Source organism: Anomaloglossus baeobatrachus, chromosome 4, assembly GCF_048569485.1.
Source record: "Anomaloglossus baeobatrachus isolate aAnoBae1 chromosome 4, aAnoBae1.hap1, whole genome shotgun sequence".
NCBI classification, from domain to species: domain Eukaryota; kingdom Metazoa; phylum Chordata; class Amphibia; order Anura; family Aromobatidae; genus Anomaloglossus; species Anomaloglossus baeobatrachus.
Genome location: NC_134356.1, coordinates 392,169,246 through 392,184,717, shown reverse-complemented (window position 1 = coordinate 392,184,717; position 15,472 = coordinate 392,169,246). Strand labels below are relative to the sequence as shown.

The window sequence follows — 15,472 nt, the reverse complement described above, 5'->3', positions numbered from 1 at the left end:
GTGCCCATGGTCTGAGTGACCTGCCTGGACTGCAAAGTTTCTAGAATTTTTGTCATAGTCACAGACATCTTATCAGCAAAAACTGCAAACTCTGTCCCCGTCACCGGGGCAGGGTTCACAGGCGTCTCTGCCTGGGCCACTACTAGCATAGACTCCGGCTGACGTAGAAAGCCTGTGCCTTGGCACCCTTGCTTTTTGCGGATGACATGCTGTTGTCTCCTCAGAGCAATATAGGGGTATAAGCCAAGAAGCGACCGTACAGTGCAATATATAGGTACAGACAAAAGTACACAAAACAACACTGTGGCACTAGTGGGGTCAGCACCTAGGTGCTGCTTACCGCCCGCTTAACAGCGGGTGTGTGGTCGCCAGAATCCCCTGTCTGGGTCTCCCAGGGCTATGTCCGTTCTCCAGCTCAGACTGCGTGCAGGAATGGCTGCCGGCGTCCTGTGAAGAGGGGCGGGCCGTGGGCGTGCTGCAGACAAAGAGCGGGAAACTGGCGTCCCACTGTGCCCAGTGAGAGGGCTGGAGTATGTAAATAAGACTCCAGCCCTCGGCGCTGACTATTGTACAGCGTCTCTCCCCTTCTCTGACTGACAGGGCTGGGGGCGGGAACGAAACGTAACTAGGCCGCAGAAGCCGGGGACTAGATTTATAAGCGCTGCCGTCGTAAAAGCACGGTCGGCGCGAAGTCCTCGGCGCACCACAAGTCTCAGCCACGCCGCAGTCTCCGGGGGCGGCCGGCGCGGTAGTTCCCCACACAAACTCACTCAGCTAAGCTGCAGTGAGTATAACCCAAGCGCGCAGCGCTACTGTCCCCGGCGCACTAGAACACCCAGCAACGCTGGAGTGTGTCTGTGCCTGTCTGTACGGGGACACAGAGTACCTGAATGTTGCAGGGCCTTGTCCCTGACGGTACCCAGCTCCGTATCCAGCAGGATCTCCGGGTCTGTGGATGGAGCCCGGCCTCAGAGCCTGGAGGCCGGTAAGATCCCACTTCACCAGAGCCCTCAGGGGGATGGGGAAGGAAAACAGCATGTGGGCTCCAGCCTCCGTACCCGCAATGGGTACCTCAACCTTAACAAACACCGCCAACAAGAGTGGGGTGAGAAGGGAGCATGCTGGGGGCCCTTTAGCATGGGCCCTCTTTTCTTCCATCCGATATAGTCAGCAGCTACTGCTGACTAAACAGTGGAGCTATGCGTGGATGTCTGACCTCCTTCGCACAAAGCTTGAAAACTGAGCAGCCCGTGATCCCACGGGGGGGTGTATAGCCAGAAGGGGAGGGGCCTTACACTTTTTAGTGTAATGCTTTGTGTGGCCTCCGGAGGCAGTAGCTATACACCCAATCGTCTGGGTCTCCCAATGGAGCGCCGAAGAAAAATTTTTTTTCATAAGCATATATGTTTTTGTCCAAAACAAGTTACAAATGACGTTTCAGCCTGAGCCTTCGTCAGATTGGACTTATCTGCATGTAATCATGAAAAATGACAATAATCAGTATCACATAAGAGTGAGAGAACAATAACATAAACTCGAACAATGTAGAGGTACAATTGGGATGCAGCAAAAAAATTGCAACACAGCAAGAAATGAAACACATGATACAAATGTCATAATACAGTACAAGGACAATATAGTAATGACAAATATGGGGTCAGAGTAGGCTTAGACAGCTCTGGTACGAAAGAGATGTCAATCATAAAGTAACATGTGCAGTAGGTGTAGAGCTACAGTATGCATAGCAGAGCTAATGGGTAGACCGACCATAGAAAAAGAACGGCGAAAAAGTGGAGAAAAAGTGGAGAAAAAGTGGAGAAAAAAATGGAGAAAAAGTGGAGAAAAAGTGGAGAAAAAGTGGAGAAAAAGTGGAGTAAAAATGGAGAAAAAGTGGAGAAAAAGTGGAGAAAAAGTGGAGAAAAAATGGAGAAAAAAGTGGAGAAAAAATGGAGAAAAAGTGGAGAAAAAGTGGAGAAAAAGTGGAGTAAAAATGGAGAAAAAGTGGAGAAAAAGTGGGGAAAAAAGAACGGAGAAAAAGTGGAGAAAAAAAGGAGAAAAAGTGGAGAAAAAGTGGAGAAAAAGTGGAGTAAAAATGGAGAAAAAGTGGAGAAAAAGTGGAGAAAAAGTGGAGAAAAAGTGGAGAAAAAGTGGAGAAAAAGTGGAGAAAAAGTGGAGAAAAAGTGGAGTAAAAATGGAGAAAAAGTGGAGAAAAAGTGGAGATAAAAAGTGGAGAAAAAGTGGAGAAAAAGTGGAGAAAAAGTGGAGAAAAAGTGGAGAAAAAGTGGAGAAAAAGTGGAGAAAAAAATGGATAAAAAGTGGAGAAAAAGTGAAGAAAAAGTGGAGAAAAAAAATGGAGAAAAAGTGGAGAAAAAGTGGAGAAAAAAATGGAGAAAAAGTGGAGCACCCTTTGGTGCCTTTCATGTGGCACTAAGGGGTGCTTAGCTTTGTATTTAGCCAAAAAAATGAAAAAAAAAATGACGTAGGGTTCCCCCTAGTTTTGTAGCCAGCTAGGGTAAAGCAGACGGCTGCAGCCTGCAGACCACAGCTGGCAACCTCACCTTGGCTGGTAATCCAAAACTGAGGGCACCCCACGCTGTTATTTTAAATTAAATAAATAATTAAAAAAAAAACACGTAGGGGTCCCCCAAAATTGGATCACCAGCCAAGGTAAAGCAGACAGCTGGGGCCTGATATTCTCAGACTAGGGAGGTCCATGGTTATTGGACTCTCCCCAGCCTAAAAATAGCAGGCCGCAGCCGCCCCAGAAGTGGCGCATCCATTAGATGCGCCAATCCTGGTGCTTCGCCCCAGCTCATCCCGCGCCCTGGTGCGGTGGCAAACGGGGTAATATATGGGGTTAATACCAGGTGTGTAATGTCACCTGGCATCAAGCCCTGGGGTTGGTGAGGTCAGGCGTCTATCAGATACCAGACATCACGAACCCAGTCAGTAATAAAAAAAAATAGACGACAAACACATTTTTATTTGAAAAAACACTCCCCAAAACATTCCCTCTTTAACCAATTTATTAGAATGAAAAACAAATCCAGGTCTGGTGTAATCCAAGGGGTTGCCATGACGATCCACACTGTCCCAGTCAATGAAGAGCAGGATGTTCCCCATTGGCTGGGAGAGCAATGCAGTGACCTGAGCTAACATCAATGGGTCAGCCCAGGTCACTGCAGGGCATGACAAGTGCTGCTGTCAGCGAGGTACATTACCTGCGCTGATCTCCTGCACACTGACAGCCCCTGTCACTAAGTTCAATGACCGCCGCCTTCACAGCCAAGAATCGCGAGAGGCCCGTGACGTGACCGCTAGTCAGTCTCGGGTCGGAAGCGAGAGAAGGTGATGTGACAAGCGGCGGCCATGGAGGACAGTGACAGCGCTGAGGTCGGGATGGCGGGACTTCATCACCGCAGGCAGGGCCGGCTCCAGGTTTTTGTGGGCCCCGGGCGGAAGAGTCTCAGTGGGTCCCATACACACGCAGACACACACACATACACAGATACATACACGTACATATACATATTTAAAGACAAACTCACAAAAATACATATAAACAGACAAATCTATACAGTCATATACACTGACATACATAGATACACATCATACATGCATACATACATACATACAGACACGCATATTGCTCTGCTGCATATATACATACATACAGACACGCATACTGCTCTGCTGCATATATACATACAGACACGTATACTGCTCTGCTGCATACATACATGCAGACAGACACGCATATTGCTCTGCTGCATATATATATACAGACAGACACGCATACTACTCTGCTACATATATACATACAGACACGTATACTGCTCTGCTGCATACATACATGCATACATACATACAGACACGCATATTGCTCTGCTGCATATATATATACATACATACAGACATGCATACTACTTTGCTACATATATACATACATACATACAGACACGCATACTGCTCTGCTGCATATATACATACATACAGACACGCATACTGCTCTGCTGCATATATACATACAGACACGCATACTGCTCTGCTGCATATATACATACAGACACGCATACTGCTCTGCTGCATATATACATACATACATACAGACACGCATACTGCTCTGCTGCATATATACATACATACATACAGACACGCATACTGCTCTGCTGCATACATACATACATACATATAGACACGCATACTGCTCTGCTGCATATATACATACATACATACATACAGACACGCATACTGCTCTGCTGCATATATACATACATACATACAGACACGTATACTGCTCTGCTGCATACATACATGCATACATACAGACAGACACGCATATTGCTCTGCTGCATATATATATACATACATACAGACATGCATACTACTTTGCTACATATATATACATACATACAGACACGCATACTGCTCTGCTGCATATATACATACATACAGACACGCATACTGCTCTGCTGCATATATACATACATACAGACACGCATACTGCTCTGCTGCATATATACATACATACATACAGACATGCATACTACTTTGCTACATATATACATACATACAGACACGCATACTGCTCTGCTGCATATATACATACATACAGACACGCATACTGCTCTGCTGCATATATACATACATACAGACACGTATACTGCTCTGCTGCATATATACATACAGACACGCATACTGCTCTGCTGCATATATACATACATACATACAGACACGCATACTGCTCTGCTGCATACATACATACATATAGACACGCATACTGCTCTGCTGCATATATACATACATACAGACACGCATACTGCTCTGCTGCATACATACATACATATAGACACGCATACTGCTCTGCTGCATATATACATACATACATACAGACACGCATATTGCTCTGCTGCATATATATATATATACAGACAGACACGCATACTACTCTGCTACATATATACATACATACAGACACGTATACTGCTCTGCTGCATACATACATGCATACATACAGACACGCATATTGCTCTGCTGCTTATATATATACATACATACAGACATGCATACTACTTTGCTACATATATACATACATACAGACACGCATACTGCTCTGCTGCATATATACATACATACAGACACGCATACTGCTCTACTGCATATATACATACATACAGACACGCATACTGCTCTGCTGCATATATACATACATACAGACACGCATACTGCTCTGCTGCATACATACATATAGACACGCATACTGCTCTGCTGCATATATACATACATACATACAGACACGCATACTGCTCTGCTGCATACATACATGCATACATACAGACACGCATATTGCTCTGCTGCTTATATATATACATACAGACACGCATACTGCTCTACTGCATATATACATACATACAGACACGCATACTGCTCTGCTGCATATATACATACATACAGACACGCATACTGCTCTGCTGCATATATACATACATACAGACACGCATACTGCTCTGCTGCATATATACATACATACATACAGACACGTATACTGCTCTGCTGCATATATACATACATACATACAGACACGTATACTGCTCTGCTGCATATATACATACAGACACGCATACTGCTCTGCTGCATATATACATACATACATACAGACACGCATACTGCTCTGCTGCATACATACATATAGACACGCATACTGCTCTGCTGCATATATACATACATACATACATACAGACACGCATACTGCTCTGCTGCATACATACATACATACATACAGACACGCATACTGCTCTGCTGCATACATACATGCATACATACAGACACGCATACTGCTCTGCTGCATACATACATACAGAAACGCATACTGCTCTGCTGCATACATACATACATATAGAAACGCATACTGCTCTGCTGCATACATACATACAAACACACACCTTGCTCTGCGGGGCCCACACACGCGGCTCCGGGGGTCACACACACGGCTCTGCGGGGCCCACACACGCGGCTCCGGGTGTCACACACGGCTCTGCGGGGCCCACACACGCACGGGGGGACAGGGAGGGGCGGGGAGGGAGTGATGTCCCACATACTGATCAGGTCACGGTGCAGATGGGGCCCACACAGCGCCGGAGGGAAGCGATGTGCTGGGGGTCGCTGGCTGGCACTGTGACTCCTTCATCTGTGCGACCGAGCAGGACGCCGGGCGGTAGCTCCGCCCACAGATGATGCTCAATGCAGGAGAACACAGTGGCCTTAAAGGGCCGGCAGGCACAGTTTCCAGTGCCAAGGACTGCTGCCCCCGGGCCGACCGCAGGTAAGCCGAGCGGGACCGTCTGTGTGTGTGTGTGTGTGTGTGTGTGTGTGTGTGTGTGTACATGCCGCGGGCAGGAGGGGGTGGAGCGAGCTGAGCGGGGAAGTGTGGGCTTCCTGCACGTAACTAGGGTAAACATCGGGTTACTAACCAAAGCGCTTTGGTTGGATACCCGATGTTTATCTTGGTTACCAGCTTCTGGCAGGCTGCCAGCGATGGCTCCTGCACACTGTAGCTGTAAAAAGCCCTGCTTTTTGCTGCTAGAACTGTTCTCGAACGTATCTAGAACTATCGAGCTTTTGCAAAAAGCTCAAGTTCTAGTTCGATCTCGAACAGCCCCCAAAATCACTCGAGCCTAGAACTGGAGAACCTCGAACCGCGCTCAACTCTAATTATGAGCAAGGCAAATATGACTTCTGGCCTAATGCTCTAATAAAAAGCTACAAAAATGTTGCAATTAGCAAATTCAATAACATCCAATTATATCCCCAAAAAAGCACACCAAGCAGTGAACGGGGTAAAGAAAAACAACTAATATGTGGAATAACATAAGAAAAACATAAACAAACATTTACAATAAAGATGACATTTCAGTATAAAAGGTAGTAGAGCGAGACAATACAACAACTACCGTATTTTTCGCTTTATAAGACGCACTTTTGTTCCCCCAAATTTTGGGGGAAAGTAGGGGGTGCGTCTTATAATCCGAATATACGGGGGGGGTGTATATATATATATATATACACACACTACAGAGTCCAGGGGAGGTGCGGGCAGCTCTGGAGCTCTGCTGGGGGACTTATGAAAGCTGGGAGCAGAAGCCTTTGATCTCCTGCACCCGCTCATATAATATGCACAGCTGCTGTCCACCACCATGGTGCTGAAAGTGCACCGCGGCGATAGGCTGGGGCAGCAGTGTATATTATATCTGCCTGCCCCTTCTTTGATTGCACATGCCCCCTCCCCCGTGTTAGCTATGTCCCCTATGCTGCTGCAAACAGTAAAATAATAAACGTTTTACTCACCTCCTCCAGCGTGTCTGCCAGGCCTCCCTCCTGCTGCTGTGATAAGGCACAAGAGATTTCACTCTGCCGTGCCGATCACATGACCGGCCGAGAACCAGGAAATGCAGGAGGCTGGAGATCAACCCCGAGGAGGGGACACAGACAGGACAATGCTGGAGAAGGTAAGGAAAGTTTATTTTCCTAAAAGCAGCAGCATGGGGCGATATATAACACAGGGAGCTGTGTGCCAGCAATAGTGGGCCATGTGCCGCTACATGGGGCCGTGTGCAGCCACATGAGGCCGTGTGCCAGCAATAGTGGGCTGTGTGCAGCCACATGGGGCCGTGTGCAGCCACATGGGGCCATGTGCCAGCAATAGTGGGCCGTGTGCAGCCACATGAGGCCATGTGCCAGCAATAGTGGGCCATGTGCCGCCACATGGGGCCATGTGCCAGCAATAGTGGGCCGTGTGCAGCCACATGGGGCCGTGTGCAGCCACATGGGGCCGTGTGCAGCCACATGGGGCCGTGTGCAGCCACATGGGGCCGTGTGCAGCCACATGGGGCCGTGTGCAGCCACATGGGGCCGTGTGCAGCCACATGGGGCCGTGTGCAGCCACATGGGGCCGTGTGCCGCCACAGTGGGCCGTGTGCCGCCACAGTGGGCCGTGTGCCGCCACAGTGGGCCGTGTGCCAGCCACAGTGGGCCGTGTGCCAGCCACAGTGGGCCGTGTGCCAGCCACAGTGGGCTGTGTGCCAGCCATAGAGGATGTGTGCCAGGCATAGGGGACATGTGGCATCACTGGGCCATATCCAGATTCAGAGGGCTAATTTTAGGATGGGGGGGGCTATGAGGGACATATACCCTATATGATTTGTCAGACGGACACTGGCATTATAAGACGGACCCCATTTATTAAAAAATTCTCTATTCCTTCACCAAATTTGGGGGTGCGTCTTATAATCAGGTGCGTCTTATAAAGCGAAAAATACGGTACATATAGGGAAGAGTAGAATATTTATCCTAAAAAAATAAAAAATAAATCACTTATTTACCATGCAGCATATATTCAGGTTCAATTGTGCAAATTGCTGACCTTACCCATAATGTATTTTGCAAGTTTAGCCCACCATTATGCCCCGTTACTATATGTAGTCGCTACTCAATCTCGGCTTCCTTCAACTCTTGATGCCATCTTTATAGTAAGTAAATGTTAGTTTCTGTTCTAATTATGTGGAATTCAAGTAATGAATAGTTTTTTTTTATTGGCCCATTCACTCATTAAAAAGCTTTTAGGATGTGTTGGCATTAAACTCTATTTGTTCCTTATTATCTTCAAAGTAAAATATTAAATGAGCAGGTAAAAAACATACTGACTGCAAAGTCTTCATCCAAACCATTACTTAAAGGGAACCTGTCACCGTTTTTTCGGCCTATAAGCTGCGGCCACCACCAGTGGGCTCTTGTATATAGCATTCTAACATGCTGTATATAAGAGCCCAGGCTGCTGTGTACAACATAAAAAACACTTTATAATACTCACCTAAACCGGTTGCTGCGGTGGATGTGGCTCAGATGGGCGTCTTCGTCCTCCGGTGCCATATTTGTCGCCGCCTCTGTTGTCCTTCTGAAGCTGTAGTGCATGACGCGTCTGACGTCATCCATACTCGCCGGCATTCAGGTCCTGAGCAGGTGCACTTTGATCTGTCCTGAGCAGGGTAGATCAAAGTATTGTAGTGTGCATGCACGGGACCGGCGAGTGTGTATGACGCGTCATGCACACAGGCTTCAGAAGGAGGACGAAGATGGCCGAAAGAGGAGGCGCCCGCACCGGAGGACGAAGACGCCCATGTGAGCCACATCCACCGCAACGACCAGTTTAGGTGAGTATTATAAAAGTGTTTTTTTTATGTTGGACACAGCGGCCTGGGCTATTATATACAGCATGTTAGAATGCTGTATATAAGAGCCCACTGGTGGTTGCCGCAGCTTATAGGCTGAAAAAGGATTCATATGGCCTTTTCGTGTCAGTCTTGATGTGTCAGTCATGAAAAGGTGTGCACCATGTTCCATTGCAAAGAAATGTACCCCACTAAAATACTGTCATAATTTACGCCAAAATTCTGCTGAATTTGACGACTGTGGTCGGCCATGCTGCTTCCCATGAAGCTCCGCTCATTTTTCAAATAGTTGGTGGCACTGGATAGGACTGATATAAACTCACTAAAGGTCACTTTTTTCTCCAGAAATCCGATTTACCTAAAAAAATTTGTATTATTTATATAAATTTGTGAAAAATGTTTAAAGAAATGGTCCGTATGCAAGTTAAATATCTAAGTATTTCGTCTTGATTTTTGCTGAAATCATAAAACTGCTCCTTACCTCCCACTCTGGATAATCATGCTGTTTGAGGACCCCCTTGTGAGTTCCTGGTAGGACCACAAGGCATCCATTGCTTCGGTCAATACGCTCCATTGCTGTCCAAGCACAAACCATGAGGTCTGCAGGCCTGAATGGAAAGTAATGCAGATCCTGATGAAGAGGATGCCGGGAGGTCTTCTTACCTGGAATAAGAGTTATTTCAAATTCAGAAATTGATGTTGTAATCAGTCACATAACTAAGTACCCAGGGGTGTACATAGAAATCATGGGGCCTCATAGCAGAAGTTTTAATTGATGATTTAAAATAAATAAATAAATAAATAAATAAAATAAATAAAAAAAATATCACCAAACAAAAAATTCTGACAATCCATAAATGTTAAATAGTAGCACTGTCTAGATAAGACATTCGTCCCTGCTACATTGCTTTTGCTTGGCATCAATGGTTCTCCTGGTTTGGAGAAGACTTCCTCTCCATGGGCTTAAAAGGTTACCCTAAGGCCGGGGCCACACGGGGATCTACTGCGATCCTCTCATGACACTCTGCTTATGCTGGCAGCACAGCAGGAGCCGAGTGTTATGCGAGTGTCACTGCTGCTGAGGTCCGATCATGCGATCCGACCTCAGCTGTGGGGGGCGGGCCGGCACTGAGGAGGGGAGGGAGGGATTTATCTCCCTCTCTCCTCTGTAACCGGCAATTGCCATTCTCGCCCTGCACTCGCGGTACACCAGTGTCCTGCGAGTGCAGTTCGATTTTTCTCTCGCCCTATAGACTTGAATGGGTGCGAGAGAAACTAGGATCGCATTACAGTCGCAGTATGCTAGGACTGTTTTCTCAGTCCGATTAGGGCTGAGAAAATAATCGCTCATGGGTGCTGACACACAGGCTAATATTGGTCAGAGTAGAATGAGATGTTTTATCGCACTCCACTCGCACCGATTTTCATGCCGTGTGTCTTAGGCCTAACGGGAATGTTTATCGGATTCTTTGTATACTTTTCCCATCATCTACTCTACATGCATGGTGAGGATGGAAGGCGTCATATTGAGTATTTTCACCACACTGAATATTATAAAAACAAAACCCCCCAAAATAATGGAAGAATTGTTTTTTTCCCATTTCACTTCACAATTTTTTTTACCCGTCTTCCAATATACACCCTTCAGCATTGAATTTGCAGTGCTAAGAAGGAAAAGTCATGAAGTTATAGAACTCAAAGGATTGATAGACATGTTAATGAAACGCGGATTATGGAAAAAAAAAAAAATGAATGGAAATGATCATTTCAAAACATCTTAATTTATTCAGTATTGGATAAAGATTTTCAAAATACAACAATAACCAAAAATATGATGTCATATGAATTCCATTAACAACACAAAAAAAACCCCCACCTGATTCCACTTGTTTCCCTCAGTTAAAATAAAAGACCCTGTACTCACCTCCCATTCTGATGCCATTCCAGTGCTGTTGGTAACCGCGGTTCGGGGCTCACATGACATTGTGTCATCATGGGAACTCCGCATTCAAGCACCGCCAGCTTGTCTCTCCTTGATTTCAGACCAAATGAGCAATCAATAGGAAGTAACAGCTGCAATATCACTTCCTGTTGATTAACTCATTTGACCCAAAGGAGGTGGGAGAGAAGCCGGAAGTGATTGGAAGTGGGGTTCATGTGACATCAGAATGTCACGTGAGCCCCGAATTGTGGTTACTGACAGCATTGCATTCTTACAGACAGCATTGCGCATTGTTTTTAGCATCTTGCTGGATGACCGGGATTTAGTCTTCTAATGTAGTCACTCTTCCCTTACCTTCTTTCATCCTCTCATTTACTGTTTGTACATCTTGTTTTTTTATTATCAGGGACATGTTCTCTTTAAGATTCCCCATATGCATATTCAAGGAGGCCAAAGTGGTGTTGCAGTGGGAAACTGCTGCAAATACATTCCTTAAGGTTGGTTCAGTTTGCAAAGCCTCACCCTCCACAATTCTCAGATCAGAATCCAGCTGCACTTCAGCGCTGTTGGTAGGCAGAATTTCTGGAGAAGCAGGACAGTCAGTTTTGAAGGGAGGCAACTCCATCTTAGAGTCTTCCTCTGCTCCATGAGCTCTAGGATACACCGGCTACTCTCCCAGCGCAGAAGATGAATCCCGGGTCCCTGAAAAGATACCCTTGCAAAAACACTCCAGGCGAGCTATGCTGCCCTATCTTTTTCAGACGGATCCAGTGGCACCATATTGGAAAGGCAAACATCGCGTCCCGCTCTGCTTTTTTGCTAAGTCATTATATTGGCTATTGTGCTCTCTGTTGTTTTTGGAGGAACGCTATCAAATCCAGGAGGCTTTTAAGTCAGAGAGACAGGTGTTCAGATGGTTAAATCTGAATAATTTCAGGAGCTCCTCAGCACACGTTTGCTTGCATCTCCCTGCTAGGTATGATCCAGAAATACACACACTTACACGCCTTCGCTGCTATCAATGAGGTTATTACCGATTACCTGAAGAATCTTCTGCCATGTTGAATGTATTTGGGCATGCAAGTCATGAAGATCTGATAACAGTAGCTGCCTTTTCAATTGCCAGGCAATGATGTACCAGATGTGCTCGATGGGTGACCAATCCAGAAACATTGCAGGCCATGATTCCATGTTTAGGCAACATGCGGCTCAGCATAGCCCAAGCAACATGCGGTCTAAAGCTGCTGTGTAGAAAAAGGACTCCTTTGAAGAAACAGCCATACAATGGTTTCACAACCAAATCACTAACTCTGAGCTATTAGTAAACCAGAAATGAAGACTGGAGGGGTCTGGCCAACAGCCATTGTGCCACTAGAAAACCATAATTCCAGGAGTAGGATTGAAGACTGGTATGATTTTCCATTGTGAAGACATATTCATGGCGTTGCACATGGGATCTCGTCAGGGTCAAAGAATGAGACGTAGTGATCTATTCTGTACGGTAAGTGAAACTGGATGTCACATAACAAGCCTAAGGCAAAACTGTCTATACAAACAAACTGAAAGTGATTTCACGACATTGAGCAAAGAGCAAGATGTCTACCTATGAGTGTTCCACTGACCTCATGCCACCATTCTCAAAGGCTACTATGGTTAAAAGAAAGATGGTAATGGAGATTGGAATAGAAGAAGTCTGACTTCTTCAGAAATGAGTCCCGCTTTTGTATTAGACACAATGTTAGCCAGAGATTGGTCTAGAGACCACATGGGAAACACTATGAAGAGGCCTTGATGAGGGAACATGAAAGTGTCCCAGGAGTCTTCTTCAAACACAATATCGTCATGCAGCATGTTGCTGGTGCTACTATGAGCAGCCTGTGTGGCCTAAACGTGCTATCATGGCTTGTAGTGGCCCTGAACTTGTCTCCCATTGAACACATCTGAGAAATTATTGGCTGGCAATTGCAAAGAGAGCTGCCAACAGTGGAGATTGAAAATGTGCTTGCCCAAGTGCATTCAGTGTGGCAGAACATTACTCAGACAAACAAGAATAACCTCACTGGTAGCATGTCAAAGCATGTAAATGTGTATTCTGTATGGGCTGCTCAATACTGAATAAATCCAGACGTTTAGAAAATTTAGTTTCAATTTTTCATCAATTGCATATAATATATCTATCAATCCTGTGATTTCCATAATATCATGACTTTTCCTTCTTGGTGTTGCAACGTAAAGTATTGAGGAGTAGAGGTTTTTGCAGTTATGTCTTGGCTCCTGCAGCCTGGCTACTATCGTTAGTGAATGGGTGAGTGCTATAAAGTTTTATGACCTATGCCTGGCAGTAGGATGCCTAGTTTAGTGCAGCCTGCAGCACAGACTTCTAGTGGTCTGTGCTGCAAGTTAACAGAAAAACCTCTAAGGCCTTGTGCGCACTAAGCGTTTTTGCTGTGTTTTTAGCGGCGTTTTTTACCGCGTTTTTGTGCTGAAAACGCAGTGACATTGCTTCCCCAGCAATGTCTATGGGTTTTCATAAGTGCTGTCCGCACACAGCGTTTTTTTGTAGCTGCGTTTTTGTGGTGACCACAAAAATGCAGCATGTGAATTATTTCTGCGTTTTTCACTGCGTTTTTCACTCATTGAGTTCAATGAGATGTTCAACAACGCAATGAAAAACGCATATAGCTGCGTTTCTATGACTAAAAACGCAGCTATAAACGCAAGGGGTGGGCAGCAAAGTGACGTGTACAGGAAGAGGATTCCTTCTGTTGTTAAACACAGAAGCATGAATCCTCCCGGTACCGTCACCGCTGCGTCCACAACCCGCCCGGTGCCATGTCAGCTCCGTGCGGCGCCATGTCTGGGCGGGAAGTGGAGGCAGCGGCGAAAACCAAAGTGAACAGTAGAAAAAAAAAAAATGTCATACTCACCTGTCTGCAGGGTCCCGGTGCCATGCCCGCTCCTGTCCCGGTACCGCCGCTCTGGCTGTGTGCAGTCTCCCCGGGGCACGTACGAAGCTTGCGGGACCTGGCGGTGGATCACCTGATGCAGTCACCTGACGCATCAGCTAATCGTAATTCTCGCGGTGTCGCCGGCTTTTTCGCGCCCGGCCGGCTATCAGCTGATCCTGCCGTCAGGGGACTTCATCAGCTGATTACCGGCAGCTCCTGCAGCGATGGGACAGGATCAGACTCTCATCCGATCGCTCCAGGAGCTGCCGGTAATCAGCACAGACGTGAGTATTTATTTATTTATTTATTTTTTTGCACTGATGCATCAGCTGATTGTATAAACGGCTTTTATACAATCAGCTGATGTGTGATGTGATTCACGTTGTTTAACCTGACACATCATCTGATCGCTTTGCCTTCCAGCAAACCGATCAGATGATATTGGATCCGGATTGGACGGCGCGGGACCCTTGACCCAGGATTATTGCGGAGGGGGTTCTTTATTTCAATAAAGATGGAGTCACTAATTGTGTTGTGTTTTATTTCTAATAAAAATATTTTTCTGTGTGTTGTGTTTTTTTTTTTTATCAGTACTAGAAATTCATGGTGGCCATGTCTAATATTGGCGTGACACCATGAATTTCGGGCTTAGGGCCAGCTGATAATATACAGCTAGCCCTAACTCCATTATTACCCAGCGAGCCACCCGGCATCAGGGCAGCTGGAAGAGTTGGATACAGCGCCAGAAGATGGCGCTTCTATGAAAGCGCCATTTTCTGGGGTGGCTGCGGACTGCAATTCGCAGCGGGGGTGCCCAGAAAGCTTGGGCACTCTGCACTGCGGATTCCAATCCCCAGCTGCCTAGTGGTACCTGGCTGGACTCAAAAATTGCGCGAAGCCTATGTCTTTTTTTTTTTTTAATTATTTCTTGAAATTCATGAAAAAAAAAAAAAAAAAAATATTTTTGATTCCCAGCCGGGTACAAATAGGCAGCTGGGGATTGGGGGCAGCTTGTACCTGCCTGCTGTACCTGGCTAGCATACAAAAATATAGCGAAGCCCATGTCATTTTTTTTTTCTTTTTGGGCAAAAAACTCCTGCATACAGTCCTGGATGGAGGATGCTGAGCCTTGTAGTTCTGCAGCTGCTGTCTGCTCTCCTGCATAAACTAGTTCTGCAGCTGTCTGCTCTCCTGCATAAACTAGTTCTGCAGCTGTCTGCTCTCCTGCATACAATGAACATTTTGAAGAAGGAAATGACATCAGACCTTTTTTTTTTTTTTTTCATCAACAATCTTTAATGGCATTGTGCACCGATTAAAAACGCAGTGAGCAAAAACGCAGCAAAAAAAACGCACCA

General features: G+C 45.9%; 1 protein-coding gene across 1 annotated transcript in view; it reads right to left on the bottom strand.

Moving 5' to 3' along the window:
• PHYH (phytanoyl-CoA 2-hydroxylase) overlaps nt 1–15,472 on the bottom strand; it is a 63,741-nt gene that overhangs the window by 24,086 nt on the left and 24,183 nt on the right. Inside the window, exon 6 of the mRNA XM_075342587.1 lies at nt 9,706–9,887. Within this exon, the coding sequence (XP_075198702.1) occupies nt 9,706–9,887 (182 nt within the window). The remainder of the gene's footprint in view (nt 1–9,705; nt 9,888–15,472) is intronic.